This window comes from Vespa velutina, chromosome 3 (assembly GCF_912470025.1).
Source record: "Vespa velutina chromosome 3, iVesVel2.1, whole genome shotgun sequence".
Taxonomy (NCBI): Eukaryota; Metazoa; Arthropoda; class Insecta; order Hymenoptera; family Vespidae; genus Vespa; species Vespa velutina.
The window spans coordinates 10399767-10414766 of NC_062190.1; the positions used below are offsets into that span (position 1 = coordinate 10399767).

At 37.1% G+C, this 15000-nt stretch overlaps 1 protein-coding gene across 6 annotated transcripts in view; it reads left to right on the forward strand.

Annotated features, from left to right (window-relative positions):
- Positions 1-15000, forward strand: part of LOC124948095 (bifunctional heparan sulfate N-deacetylase/N-sulfotransferase) — a 297073-nt gene that overhangs the window by 252714 nt on the left and 29359 nt on the right. Inside the window, exon 1 of one of the 6 annotated variants that reach the window (XM_047491225.1) lies at positions 366-415. The exons of the other annotated variants lie outside the window; for them this stretch is intronic. Within the exon in view, the coding sequence (XP_047347181.1) occupies positions 381-415 (35 nt within the window). The 5' untranslated portion in view covers positions 366-380. Of the gene's footprint in view, positions 1-365; positions 416-15000 lie in introns of those variants that run through there. 6 annotated transcript variants of the gene reach the window in all.

Here is a 15000-nt window from a genome sequence, read left to right on the forward strand (position 1 = left end):
GTTCGCTCGTTCTCTTTGAAAAACAATCGGGCTTTGAGGAAGGAGGAGGAGGAGAAAAAGAAGAAGAAGGAGGAGGAGGAGTAGGAGGAGAAGAAGGAGGAGAAGGAGGAGGGAGGATGCTCTTTGAACAGTCTCTAAATCGCTTCGTCGCGATCAGATCGTTTGCGATTCATCGATCGATCGATCGATCGATGAATGGATGGATGAATAGATAGGTGGATGGATCGATCGATCGATTGATCGATCTATCTGTCTATCTATCTATCTATCTATCTATCTATCTATCTATCTATCTATCTATCTATCTATCTTCGAAGTCCATTTACACCGAAGAGGAATTGAGAGGGCTCAGGAGAGCTCTTGGAGAAAAAGAAGAAAGGATGATCGAAAAGGAATGGAGGAATGGAGTAGGATGGCAAGTAGGAAATTCATAAAGCGCTTCTTAAGTCAGAACTGCGGCGTCTTCTTCAGCGTGTCAGTCAGTGACCTTTCCACTTACGATTTTTCCCGTTAGCATGGCTCTCTCTCCTAAGGATTCAACTGAGCTTCTTTCGATTCGGTCAATGCCAGAGAATAAGAGTTTAAATAGCTCTTTTTCTACAGTTAAAACGACAATGGCAGGATATCATATAGTTTTATTTTCTATATATACATATGCATATATACGTGTGTGTCTGTCTGTCTGTTTGTCTGTTTCTCTTTCTCTCTTTCTTTCTGTGTGTGTGTGTAAAATTTTCCAACGAAAAGACTTTTCAAATGATATATGCCAATTAAAAATTCTATTGCCATTTAAAATGTTTTAAATTGGAACTAAACCAAAACTAAAGAAATTTATGATAAGGACTCTAATCGTTTTCGAGAACAAAATCGACCTGTCCCGATATTTTTCAAAAATATTACCTTTCATAAAAATCCGATTGAATATTTTTCGTATATATATATATATAGATATACGGAGTGTCTCATTCTATTATATAATTGTATTCATCCAAATTTTTTATTATTATCGATCATTTCAATAATCGAATTGATTAAAGTACAACTCGTATTACAATTTCTATATAATTTCTATTGATTTAATTATTACTTTGGTTTGACATTAACGTGTTCCAAAATTCATTTAGAAATCGGATTATTGAATTTGATCTATATTATTATAAAATATCTCTTATCGCGTTAGAATAATTCCTCTCCCTCCCCCCCCCCCACCGCAACCCCCGCATTGGAATGGTATCGATAACCGGATAAATCCTCCGTTTATATCCAGGATCCTTTTGTCTTTTCTTCACGGTTGAGAAGAGACCAAAGAGAATTCGTAAGTCTGGTGATAATAATAGGAATACTTTGAGATGCTTCTCGTTATTGCATTGGACAACTAAGCGCTGTTAACCAAGGAAATCCAACTTTATATATATATATATATATATATACACTCCAATTTTATATATACATATATGTGTTTGTGTTTATGTGCAAATACATACGATACACTTTACAATTTTCTCCAAGACTCTTAATTTGCGATATCTTTTTTCTTTACCATCGTCGGCCATTCTTTCGGCCATTTTTTTCTCTTCTCGTGATAAATGTCATACGAAGAGAACAGTTGCGCAATTATTTCTTTCTTTTACTTTCTTTTTCCTTTTTCCTTTTCCCTTCTTTCTTTCTTTTTTTTTTTTTTATTTTTTATTTTTTATTTTTTAAACATCTTAGAGGAAAACTTGCGAGATGAATCACTTTGTTTTTTCTCTTTCTTCTTTTTTTTTTTGTCTTTTTTTTTTTTTTTTTTCTTTCTTTTCCACCTCGTTTGCCTCTATAAATGGAACATTTTAAATTGTCGCGAGCTACCGATTCTCTCGATTAACAGATTTTTCATCTTTTTTTCTTTTCTTGTCATTCCTTTACTCTTCTTTTCCTTTCATTCTATTCTTTCTTTTTCTTTTTTTTTTTTCTTTTCTTTTTTTATCTCCTTTTCTTTTTTTCCTTATTACTCTATTGCACTCTTTACTCTCGGAAGTTCTCCCTTTTAAAAGCATTTTCCCTTATTACATTGTTACCTTTGGATTTTTTCTTTTTTCTCTCGTCGTTCTCGTTCGGACAGTTCGACAAGCTTTCACGACTGGAAAGTACAAACGACACTTAGCATCAGCGCTAATCGAAAAGCCGGACCGATAAACCGTGTTATACTCTCTCCCTCTCTCTCTCTCTCTCTCTCTCCCCCTCTCTCTCTCTCTTTCCCTCTATCTCTTTCTCTCTCTTATAAAGGAACAAATAGAATACCGGCATGTCGCTATTTGTAATTCTTTTTTAAAGAGCTGCCTTCCCACAGGGCTCGACTTTAATGCGACAAAGTCGATGTCGATATTTCGCATTTTTATATGGTAAGCCTTCTGCGTTGGTCGATCCTCGATATTTTACTTCAAACAACGAACGAACTAAGTATCGATTGGTTAAGCTTTTCGCGGCTTTATCGATGGTAAAATCTTGTCGTGCCCTTTCTCCGCACCCCCCCCCCTCCTTCCCTGCCGCCCACTACCCCATATCATCCTATCTCGCTCTATACCCCTACAACACTCCATCCATTCGGTTCTGCGCTTTGTGAAAATACGACGATAATATTATTCAAAAAGTTTTCCGAAACTTTTTAGATCGTTTTTATTTCATCTTATAGCTTCAATCAAATCGAGTTAAACTTTTGCGCGATCGGTAATAACGATTGTTTCGAAAATTTTATTTCAATATGTTAATGAAAGAATGAAATTTTATCTGTTATATGTATATATATATATATATATATATATATATATATATATATTATAAATCATTATATATCTTATTTATTTCGTTTGTATCGTTCGAAGATTTAAAGAATCTTGATCGGAATCAAACGGATTGGCGATATTTCGTTTGCGATAAAATGGGACCGTGTGGAAGAGCGTGTAAAGGGAAAAGAGAAAAGGAACGAAAGGGTGGGAAAAAAAGGGGAAGAAATTGAAATGGGAGAAAGAGGGGAAAAATTTAATAAAGAAGAGCCACTCAGCTGTGGAGTAAAAGGAAAAAGGAAAGAAAGAGAAAAGAAAATAAAAAAGAAAAAAGAAAAAAAGAAAAAGAAAAAAAGAAGAAAGAAAAAAGAAAAGAAAAAAAGAAATTAGTATTCCTAAAGGAGTGGAAGGTTCGTATTTAATAGTACCATAGAAAACGATGGCGTTAATTAAAGGAGTAATTTTCATGCAAATCTTTGGGCTTTTATCTTTTATTTTTTCTAATTTTTTTTTCTTTTTTCTTTTTCTTTTTTTTTTTTTTTTTTTTTTTTTTTTCCTTCTATTTTTCTTCTTTTCGAAGCTACCGACTCCTTAACCCTTTGTTGCTTCTCTTTGGATAGTTGAGTAGTGGAAAGGAAAAGAGAAAGATAGAGAGAGAGAAGAGAGGGTGAGAGACAGACAGGGAAACAGACAGAGAGAGAGAGAGAGAGAGAGAGAGAGAGAGAGAGGGAGAGAGGGAGAGAAGAAATAAGTAGAAGATGAAGTCAAGTCGTCGCGTCTCGAATACAGAGAGGAACGAGGATCGTCATTATTTTCACGAGGAGGAAAGGTTTACGACTGTCCATCAGGGTCTGAAATTGCTCGGGGTGAATGTTTTCCAAGTTTTAACGTGGTATGAGAACTTTTCGTTGGAATATAATAATTTCCCGTTTAGAGACGCGGCAGGATTCGTAGAATCTCGTAAATAAAACACTTTGAATCTTTTTTTCTTTTCCTATTTTTTATTTTTTTTTTGTTGTTTTTATTTTTTTATTTTTTTCTTTTTTTGTTTTGTTTTTCTTCCCCCTTTTTTATTTCTGTTATTTAACTTAGAAGCAAGGAGCCGGAAGATGATAAATTACCGAATCGTCTCGAGTATCCTCTCGTAGATGCGACCGCAATAATGACTATCGTTTGGTCGTTTTTTCTTTTTCTTTTTTTCCTCCTTCCTTTTTTCTTTCCTTTTCCTTTTTCTTCCCCCTTATTTTTTCTCTCAGGCGAATCCCGTACGATGTGATGGACCGAAGAGGCTCGTAAGATTCAAAACGCGTGACTTCATTACGTGTTAAAACCGACGAGGATGAAATTCTCGCTTATAGTGAAAAAGCAAAAATCGAGAGAACTCGAAGCTATTTTCGACAACTCATCGCGCTTTTGGCTTAGCGTGCGAGCTTTTGAGCGCACTCGTCCGATACCATACCGCAGGAATTTACGGTTGTATTTACACGAGAATTATACGATTCACCTGTGGTAACGTAAATTCCCAACTTATGTGCCTATATATATATATATATATATATATATATATATATATATATATATATATATATATGTATCCCACATATAGTTATCGTAGAAATTTCGAAAGTTCGTGAAAAATAAATCAATGGGATTCTTTGGATTTTTTTTCTTTTTTCTTCTTTTGTTCTTTTTTCTCTTTTTTTTTTCTTTTTTTTTTCTTCTTTTTTTTTTCTATAAAGACTGAAGCTTAGCTTTTGAGTGTAAAATTACATTTGATTAAATCACGTGACCATCCGATCACAACATCTCCACCCCACCCTTCATATTATCGAATCGATCAATGAAATCTCGATTTATTGATCTCTCTCTCTCTCTCTCTCTCTCTCTCACTCTCTTTCTCTCTATCTATCTATCTCGATATTATTGAGCATGAAACTTAAGCAGCAGCCTTTTCGACTTCCATTCAATCGCAAATCAATCAAGACCCCTTTTCCTCTCAAGCAACTTTCCTTTTGACGTCAACCAGCTCTCTCTCTCTCTCTCTCTCTCTCTCTCTCTCTCTCTCTCTCTCTCTCTCTACGTATATATATATAAGTATCTCTCTCTCTCTCTCTCTCTCTCTCTCTCTCTCTCTCTCTCTCCGTATATATATATAAGTATCTCTCTCTCTCTCTCTCTCTCTCTCTCTACGTATATATATATAAGTATCTCTCTCTCTCTCTCTCTCTCTCTCTCTCTCTCTCCGTATATATATATAAGTATCTCTCTCTCTCTCTCTCTCTCTCTCTCTCTCTCTCTCTCTCTACGTATATATATATATAACTATCTCTCTCTCTCTTTACGTATATATAACTTTCTCTCTCTCTCTCTCTCTCTCTCTCTCTCTCTCTCTCTCTCTCTCTCTCTCTCTCTTTACGTATATACATAACTATCTCTCTCTCTCTCTCTCTCTCTCTCTCCCCCTCTCTCTCTCATTCTCTTTGGTCTGGTCCCTTTGAGAGGGACCAAAATAACGTGGCATAGAGGAAGAAGGAGGGAAGGATAATAAGGACCTATATCTACGATCACATTCCACGACGAACTAGAGAGGATAATTCTAAAGCAGATTATTCCACAGAGGGGTGAAGAGAGAGGGCCAGGTGGGCAGGGAGGAGAGTTGGTTACAAAGCTACCACCATTGAACGTAATTATCCACTGCGACGTTCCATACTTGCTTTGTCGACTCTTAAGCGGCACTTCTTTCGTCTTTCCGTTCTTCTTCTTCTTCTTCTTATTATTATTATTATTATTATTATTATTATTATTATTATTATTAACGTTCGTTTTACTAATATCCAGACGATGCACATCGTTAGATATCAAAGTCCTTTGGAAAATTATTACTATGCATATGCATATGCATATTATAATACGTATTTTTTTTTTTTTTTTTTTAATAATAACGTATGTGATGAAATTAAAAAAAAAAAAAGAAAGAAGAAAAGAAGAAGAATGAAAAATAAACAAAAAAAAAAATACAAACGATGAAACGAAAAAAGAATTATAAACGTACGCAATAAAAAGGTACAAAATATTGGACCTTTTGTATGTCCTTATCATAATACGTATTATCATTGATAGATGTACAGGATGAAATTGAAAAAAGAAAGAAGCTAATAGAAAATAATAAAAGAACAAGATTGGAAATGAATAAAAAGGAAATGAAATAATGAAAAGAGGACAAGAAAAAATGTGGAAGAAAAAAAGAAAGGGAGAAAAAGCGACAATAATAATAATAATAATCATAATAATAATAATAATAATAATAATAATCATAATAATAATAATAATAATAATTAAAAAATAATCGAATTTACGGCTAATAAAGAAAATAAGAAACGTTCGTATCTCTTAGACGAAGGCATATCGTTATCTTTCTCTATCTCGAGAGAAAAAAGATCCTCTCTCGTTAGAATGAATCGATTTATGTAACCCTTCGAAGGGCTTAGACCGAGAAGAGTTTCTCGTTTTAATTCTTCCTTTTTCGCTTTCAACCATCAAAGCTCGGTCATCTCTGGAGAGGTTGATAAGAACCAAGAAGAGAGGGATGATACCAAAGAGGAGGGGAGTAGAGAAGGAGATTGGTAGAAAAAGAGGAAGAAGAAGAAGAAGAGAAGAAGGAGGAGGAGGAGGAGGAAGAGGACTTACGATACACGTCGAAACGAGTTCGACGCGAACGATGACGACCCTTCTCCTTCTGATTCCCTCTCGCAAAAGGGTAACTTTTTGACTCTGTGTCGAGAGGTCACACGCGACCTCCGGAACTCTTGAGATTCCCTCGAGTCCTTAGTGCCCTTCCTACACTCTGCCAATCCGCTCGTTTCCCATCTAGTCCTTTTCCAGAGACCCTACTCTTCATTCTACCACTTTTTCCTTTCTTCCTTTTTTCCCCTCCTCTCTCTCTCTCTCTCTCTCTCTCTCTCTCTCTATCTATCTATCTATCTATCTATCTATCTATCTATCTATCTATCTGTATCTCTGTCTGTCTCTGTCTTTCTTTATCTATCTATCCGTCTATCTATCTATCTATCTATCTATCTATCTACCTATTTCCTTTCGATCGTTCTTTCCTTCTTCCTAACTTTGTTGTCTTGTCGTCCGATACTTGCATACGAAATAAATAAATAAATATATATATATATGTATGTATATATATATATATATATATATATATATATATGTATCAGACGTTTCTAGAGCTACGTGACGGTCGACTCCTATAAGATTTTCAGAAGAAGATAGTCGCAATGCAAGTAGTTTCTCAGTTTTCAAGATTTCACTCGAGGTTGTGCCGAGATAGAAAGAATACAAAAGGATGACATTGAGAAAAGAAAAAGAAAGAAAGAAAGATGAAAAAAAAAAAAGGAAGAAAAAATTCATTCGTATCGCACGTCTCACTCATAATATAATAAACGTTGTCGAATTATTACAATAGAAAACGTACATATAAACGTACATGTAAACGTGTAAATGGGGGCGGTATCGGTGGTATATAAAAAGATAGGATAATTCAAGTAACATAATAATATTATCTATCTCGTTTGTTAACTGCAGCCATTGCAACCGCACAAAGCTTTGAACATGCTTTTGTTCTTTGAAAAATGTACCTCTTAAATATTGTACGCATATGAGACCAGCGTTCTCTTTCTCTCTCTCTCTCTCTCTCTCTCTCTCTCTCTCTCTCTCTCTCTCTCTTTCTCTCTCACCCTCTATGAAAATGTTTCAAGAAGGTGAGATAGAGGCGGAAGCAAGATGAGCAACTCCAGGGAATAGGAATTTTCCTTCATGAATAATTCTCAATATTCCTTCGTGCATTCGTTTCTCCCGAAGGGGTAGAATGCGTTTTTGAAATCTACGAACGAAGGAACGAACGAACGAACGAACGAACGGATCGTGGGAGAGAACCACCTTTAGGTATGGCAAAGCCATGCCGACGACGTTGATCATCCATTTTCTGTCCTTCCTACCTGCCTTAGTCCCCTCTACCTCTTCTTTCCCTCCGTACTACTATATCCTACCCACCTCTCTCTCTTTCCATATATATATATATATATATATATATATATTTCTCACATATGTATATATATATAACATTGGTATTCTCATCAAGATTCGGCTCGCGTAGGTACGTGTCCCGCGAGGGTCCCCGGGAAAGTGCAAATGGCCCTTAAGGACTTTCCTTAGGAACGTACTGTAACCCATGCACGAAGCTTCTACCACGGAAGAGATTATCCGCGCTTTCCTTGAGTTCGATACTTCCGTATAAAGGGATACCCTTTCGAAGGGAAAAGGGAAGAGTAATAAAGGAATAGAATTCAATCTCTCTTTTTCTCTCTCTCTTTCTTTCTCTCTCTCTCTCTCTCTCTCTCTCTCTCTCTCTCTCTCTCTCTCTCTCTTTCTCTATCTATCTATCTATCTGGCTCTGTTTATCTTATTTCCCTTCTTTTCATTTATACAACGAAAAGAGTCACGCCAAACGCATTTCGATCAGCAAAAGCTTTCGTCGTAGTTTCGAATAGTACCTAACTATAAGAATTCAAGATCGATTAGATCGGGGCCAAGTAATCTCGATGGATGGACCAAAGTTCACGAATTCGTCGTTACTCCAAAACGAATTCACTTTGGGACACCGAGAATTCTTTCTACTCTGAGATAAACTTTTATTTCCTTCGTCTACTCTCTCTCTCTCTCTCTCTCTCTCTCGCTCTCTCTTTCTCTATCTATCTATCTATTTCTATCTCTCTCTCTCTCTCTCTCTCCATTTCTATTCACCTTCGAATTTTCTTAGACGAACGTAGGAAAAGTGTCGCCGGGTTGCGGTTGCGGTTGCGTTTTCTCTTAGGGGAGAAGAATTTACGATCTATAAAAATGAGAATTTAGAAAGGTAGGTAGGTGCATAGTTCGTAGCGGAGACGAGTCACAAGAGATTTTGCATATCACCGTTCTAGCACTGAACGAATTGTAAAATTTTGATTTCAAACCCGTAGATATTCGCTTTTATGAATTCAAGAGAACAGAATTGTACATTTGTTAAATCTTAACGTAGAGTAATCTATCTCTACATATAGAATATATATCTTTATGAAAACAGAAAGACAGACAGAGAGAGAGAGAGAGTGTGAGAAAGAGAGAAAGAGAGAGAGAGAGAGAGAGAGAGAGAGAGAGAGAGCAATTTTCTAGTCGAGGTACATTATGATTTATCTTACGGAAAGTACGTTCATTTTTAAATAACTCTAGGCGGAAACCGCAACGCGAACCATGGAACCGCTTCATAAATATCGAATCGAAAGGTATTCCGGTACAGGAAACGAGTCTATGCTGCTGTCCGGATTTTTGTCCGCGTAGCATTAACGGGATGGACGGATTTCTGGCAGACTGCCACAAGCGCCATTAATCCAACACGCGTCTACTCGAGATTCACACGTACGTATCGAATCTAGGTATGTCTTTCTTGTACACGTACCTACAACTTGAGCCTCAAATGGATGAGCTTTAACTCCCCATTCACCTGGCAACTTCGCACAACGTGAAACGCTACCAGCTGCTCGACGGATCTCTCTGTTATCGAGTGAATTCATAGTAGAGATAGAAAGAGAGAGAGAGAGAGAGAGAGAGAGCGAGAGAGTGGGAGAGAAAGAGAGAAAAAAAGGATAGTAAAGGTATCTTTAAACAACATCTTTATCAATGATTATTTATAATTTATAAAAGAAAATTTGTTCGAGGATTACGAATAGAAAATGAAAACGATACAAAACAACAACAACAGAATGTAATAATAAAGAGAAAGGAGAGAGAGAGAGAAAGAGAGAGCATAAAAATTCGTTGTTTTCTGTCAAATGATGCTGCAAATTAGTGTTCGAGCATTGGCAGCAACAAAAGCGAGAGCATTAGCAGCCAGTACTAGCAGCAATGGCGAGGACCATACCATCGTCGCGTAGTTAATGAGATTCGACATAGATGAAAGGGCCCCGAACGAACGTTGAATTAATGGAATTGTCGAGTCTACGTGAGAGAGATAGAGATAGATAGATAGATAGAGAGCAAGAGAGAGAGAAAGAGAGAGAGACGCGGCTCCATCGATCCCCCGTGGAAACGATGACCTAGTTCTATCGTTCGAACGTAGATAGGTACCTACCTATCGAAGAGAGAACGACCATTCACGGCATAGGTGATGGCCTAGGTGGTTTGATCATCACTATAGGTGACGGTGTAAGTGTCCATTGCTTGGCTTTTCCTTCGTTACGTACGATCGATCGAACGGGACGAAACTTATCCTCCTTTTCTTCTTCTTCTTCTTCACCGTATCTGATACGATAAGTGGATAAAGAAAGTCAAAATAACTTAATCCTATATCGTAAAGAACAATAAATGTTTCGATGAAGGATAAATGATAAAAATCGATTTGAAAAGGATTCACGGTATCGTCCAGATTAATCCTAGTTCTTGAACGATTTAATGAAATCAGTGGGTTGACTACTTACTACCATAAGCTAACCTAACCCTCGCTGTTTTTACTAACGACTATTACTAACACCGGTACTACTACTACTATTACTACTACTACTACTACTACCACTACTACTACTACTACTACTACTACTACTGCTACTACTATTACTGAATCAAGGATTAATGAAATCGTCCTGAAGCTCTACCCTTTAGCCTAGCCCACTCTATCTTTCCACTTGGAATTGGCAAACTTGTTCGCGACGTTGTATCGTTCTCCAGTTGAAGATAGGCACGCGTAACCACGATCCCCCCAAATGGAGAAAGTTTCTAGCTCGAAGGGGGTGGCTCTCGTTATCGTTGACCGCTGACCCCTCCTCCTTATCCTTCCTTTCTCCCTTTCACCTACTCCACTTCTCATCCAATCCCCCCTAACCTAGACGCAATGTTCCCTATCCAGAACCTCACTCGTTCTTCCCGAGTCCATCGAAAAGGCTCAACCTCGGTAACCACCAACCGGAGGAAACAGGCTTAACCTTCCTTCTCTTCTTTTGCTTTTTCTTTTTTTTTTTTTTTTTTTTTTTTAACTTTTCGAGGGTCGCTACGTGAGTTATCCCACCACCATGGAGAAACGCTTCCATATCGTTCTCTCTCTCTCTCTCTCTCTCTCTCCCTCTCTCTCTCATTCCAATTTTCTCGATGATACGATGCCAAATAGGAAGGCGTTTTGTAAACGGTTTATCTCTCGGAGTTCGATAAAGTTTAGCTTCACTGGGACATTTGGCACGCGACGTGGTCCGAAGTAGAAGAAGAAGAAGAAGAAGAAGGGAAAAGAAAGAGGGGAGAGAATATTACCGTCGTTGAAGATGATAAAGTCAGGGGGATTGTTAGCGAGCAACTTCGAAAACTACGCTTTTAAAATAAGCATTAAGCTTTTGGATAAAGAGAGAGAAAAAGGCCTCTCAAGATTTTCATGCCTCTCTTTCTTTCTACGTTATCTTATCAAACTTTGTTTTATCTCCCGGTTATATGTTTTTTTCTTCTTTTTTACTTCTTTTCTTTTCCTTTTTTTCTTTTTTTTGTTCTTTTTTTTTCTTCTTTTTTTTTTTTTTCCTTTTTTTACTAACCATGAGTTTTAATTTACCGAATACGAACTGGCTTTCGGGAATGCGCAATGCGCGTTACGCAAGTATACATTTTTATATGGAAAAAAATTGTTAACACGAATTTGAAAAATTAAAAGCAATCTTTTTCATTATTAAATTTCATTCCATAACCGAGAGTACTCGGTTTTCCTATTATTCACGAAGAATGAAGTTTCTCGATGTAAATCATTAAAAATCATAACTCCCGAAAGTATTCAAAATTACTTGAAAAAATTAATGATAAAACATTTTCTATCCTCGTAAAAGTAATTATCTTAATAACTCTTAAAAAGGAAGAAAAGAAAAAAAAAGATAGAAAATACGTAGATACCTACCTAAGACGTAAAGACAATTTACGATTTGCTTGACGTTAGAAATAACGTCAGTGATGTCGTCCCTGAATAAGAATGTTAATTCGTAGGCAAGAGTTGGTCGTTCGAGCGTTCGTTAATTAAATTTACCTAAGGCTCTCTTCGTTCGTTCTCCCGCTGCGCATCAAAATGGCCTAGAGTCTCGTAAATTTTACGAATTTTTTCCCGCCCTTTCTTCTTTTTTAATTTCAACTTCTCTCACGGCGCGCGACTGAGCTATATTAAAATAAGAATGAAGTAAAAAAAAAAAAAAGGAAAACAAAAGAAAAAGGAAGAAGAAAAAGATAAAGGAAAGAAGGGAAAAAATTTTTATAAATTATAAAATTATTAAAATCCGTGTCGCAAAATAAACCCCTTGTCTCCTATCTTCAGTTCCAAATTCCTACCATCCCTGAATCACGAAACAAAAGAGACATTCTCTGAGAGAGAGAGAGAGAGAGAGAGAGAGTGTGTATATATATATATATCTAAGCTTAGAGAATATGTAGTATTACCTATGTATTATGTAAACATTTAGAATAGTATTCCCAGTGGAACGATAATAGTAGGTACCTAATGTTTGCGTTACGGACAATAACAATTTGAAGGGAAATCAGAAAGCATGAATAGTCTGTGTAGGACACGCTCACGTGCCGGTAACGCAATTGTCGATTTCCCAGTCTAGGAACGTGGCTTCTCTGTAACGATGGACATCCATCGATTACAACCGTCCGTAGGCATGGAAAGGAGGTATGAGGAGAAGGAGGAAGCCCGTAGGGCTCTACGTTCACAGGAGAGTGCTTTCCCCGAAGCTTTGGAAGCTTGCTTCCTTGTTTGCTGCTTTGGCTGGTTGGTCTGGTCAGGCCTGGCATAACCTGGCTTGGCCTGGCTTGGCCTGGCATAGCATGGCATGGCCTGGCCTGGCCTGGCATGGCCTGGCCTGGCCTGGCATGCCCTGGCATGGTCTGCCTGCCTGTCTCATACCAGCATTACGTGATTTGCATGGAGCTCGACGAACGTGTGATGGCTCGCTCGCGTTGCGTCGCGTTATCCAATGATAACGTTAGGAACGACAGTGGTATAAGGAAACAGAGAGAGAGAGATAGAGAGAGGAAGAGAGAGAGGGAGAGAGAGAAAGAGATATATATATATAGACATAGAGATAGAGAGTAAGAGGGTTTGCATGGAACTCGACAAGACCTTGGCCGATTAATGGAATGACAAACTTGACGGAATTTGTAAACTTGACCATGAGCTATAACAGCTTTGTCCTATTGTGAATATCGAACTTGAATCAGTAGTGGACTAAATTGTCCCAACTGATATCGTTTATTGTTCGCTATTACCTTACGTTCGTTCGAAACTTTCCTTCGAACAGCTACGAAGATAAAAGAATTTAATATTTTGCCATTCGTACAGGAAAGGACACTATCGAATTTTTCCTCTTACGAATAAAAATTTTGTATCTTTCACTGAAGTTAACATTACGTATGTACGTCGTGCATGCATATGTTCTTTTGTGTGTCTGTGTCTGTGTCTGTGTGTGTGTATGTATGTGTATGTGTACCTACCTACGTAAAACGAATTCTCTTGAGACTTTACTCTATTGTCTCTCTTTTTCTCGTTCTCTTTGTCTGATATATATATATATATATATATATATATATATATATATATATATATGTACGTATATATGTATATATATGTATATATGTGATCCAGGGATCTTTCTCGAGGGATCTTTCTCGATAGCTAAAATCCACAATCCACGTCACGTAACATCTCGTAACGACCGTAAACGTATTAACATGCGTAGGATCGGGCTAAAGGGTAGCCGGAAGGTATTAAAAACGTGAGATGTTTATCTTTTCAATGCGACAGACGAAGTGAGTGGGCGACGAGAGTCGGAGATTTTAGTTCTAGATCGAACAAGGATGCATCGTTTTTTCTGAGAAAGAAAAAAAGAAAGAGAAAATGGAACAAATAAAAATGAGTTTGCCACCTTTGAAAGAGTCCTTGACCTCTTAACGAAAGAACGCTTTTCTAATTCTACGGATGGTAGGCGTCAAAGAATATTTTTCTTTTCTATTTTTGTTTTTTCTTTTCTTTTCTTCTTTCTTCTTTCTTTTTTTCGTTTGTCATTTTTCATCGTTTAAATACGGGGGTGGTAATCCATCGGATCGAGCAACGTCTTTCAAAGAGAGAGAGAGAGAGAGAGAGAGAGAGAGAGAGAGAGAGAGAGAAGAAAAATCTCACCCGGATATCGCATAGTTTTATAGCGTACATTTTCCTTTTTCTCTTTTTTCTTTCCTTCCTTCTTTCTTTCTTTCTTTCTTTCTTTCTTTCTTTCTTTCGTTTTCTTTTTTCTTTTTTCTCGTTTTTTTTTCTCGTTTTCTTTTTTTTTGTCTCCCCTTTTTCTCTCTTTTTGATAGATTGCATAGCAAACAATGCTCAACACAAGTTCAACGCTCGTTCGTAGGTGAATGTGGCATTCATCTCCATTGTCAGGAAGCGAACATCCTGCTGTAGCTACGTTGGTTGCTGCCGTACCAGTTTCTACCCGGGACTAGATACCTTTCCTTGCTTGCTTGCTTGCTTACTTGCTTGCCTGCTTCCCTGCCTGCCTGCTCGCTTGCTTACTTGCTCGCTTGCCTAGTTACTCTATAACTCTACCGAAATAGAGTATGTAAGCTAATCTTGAACACAAAAGATAGGAAATGAAAATGGAAGAAAGTCCCTTTAGTAGATTATATATATATATAGTAGGTTTATATATATATATATATATATATATATATATATAAACTCCATCATTTTCGAGGATCTATATGTCATCATGGAACTATTTATTTAGGAATTACGTATATGTGATAACGAATGTTAGTAGAAAATATTGATATTAATTTATCGAACGATCTCGTTGACGTTTTGACAAATGATCATATTTTTGTTTCTCTCCTTCTCTCTCTCTCTCTCTCTCTCTCCTCAACCTTCTTCCTACAAAGAAGACTATAAAACGATACTATTTTATCTGTTTCCTCACACGACATGACTTTACGATAGAAGAAGAGAACGTATGAAATATTGACGTAGATAACTATGGCAGTGGTCTCTAGTGTACGATGGGAACTTCATCCACTTTTAAAGTCGTTTATCCAGAAACAGAAAGAGAGAGAAAGAGAGGGGAGAGAGAGAGAGAGAGAGAGAGAGAGAGAGAGAAAGTAAAGTCGTGCAAGTTACTCTTTACTCCTCGTACTT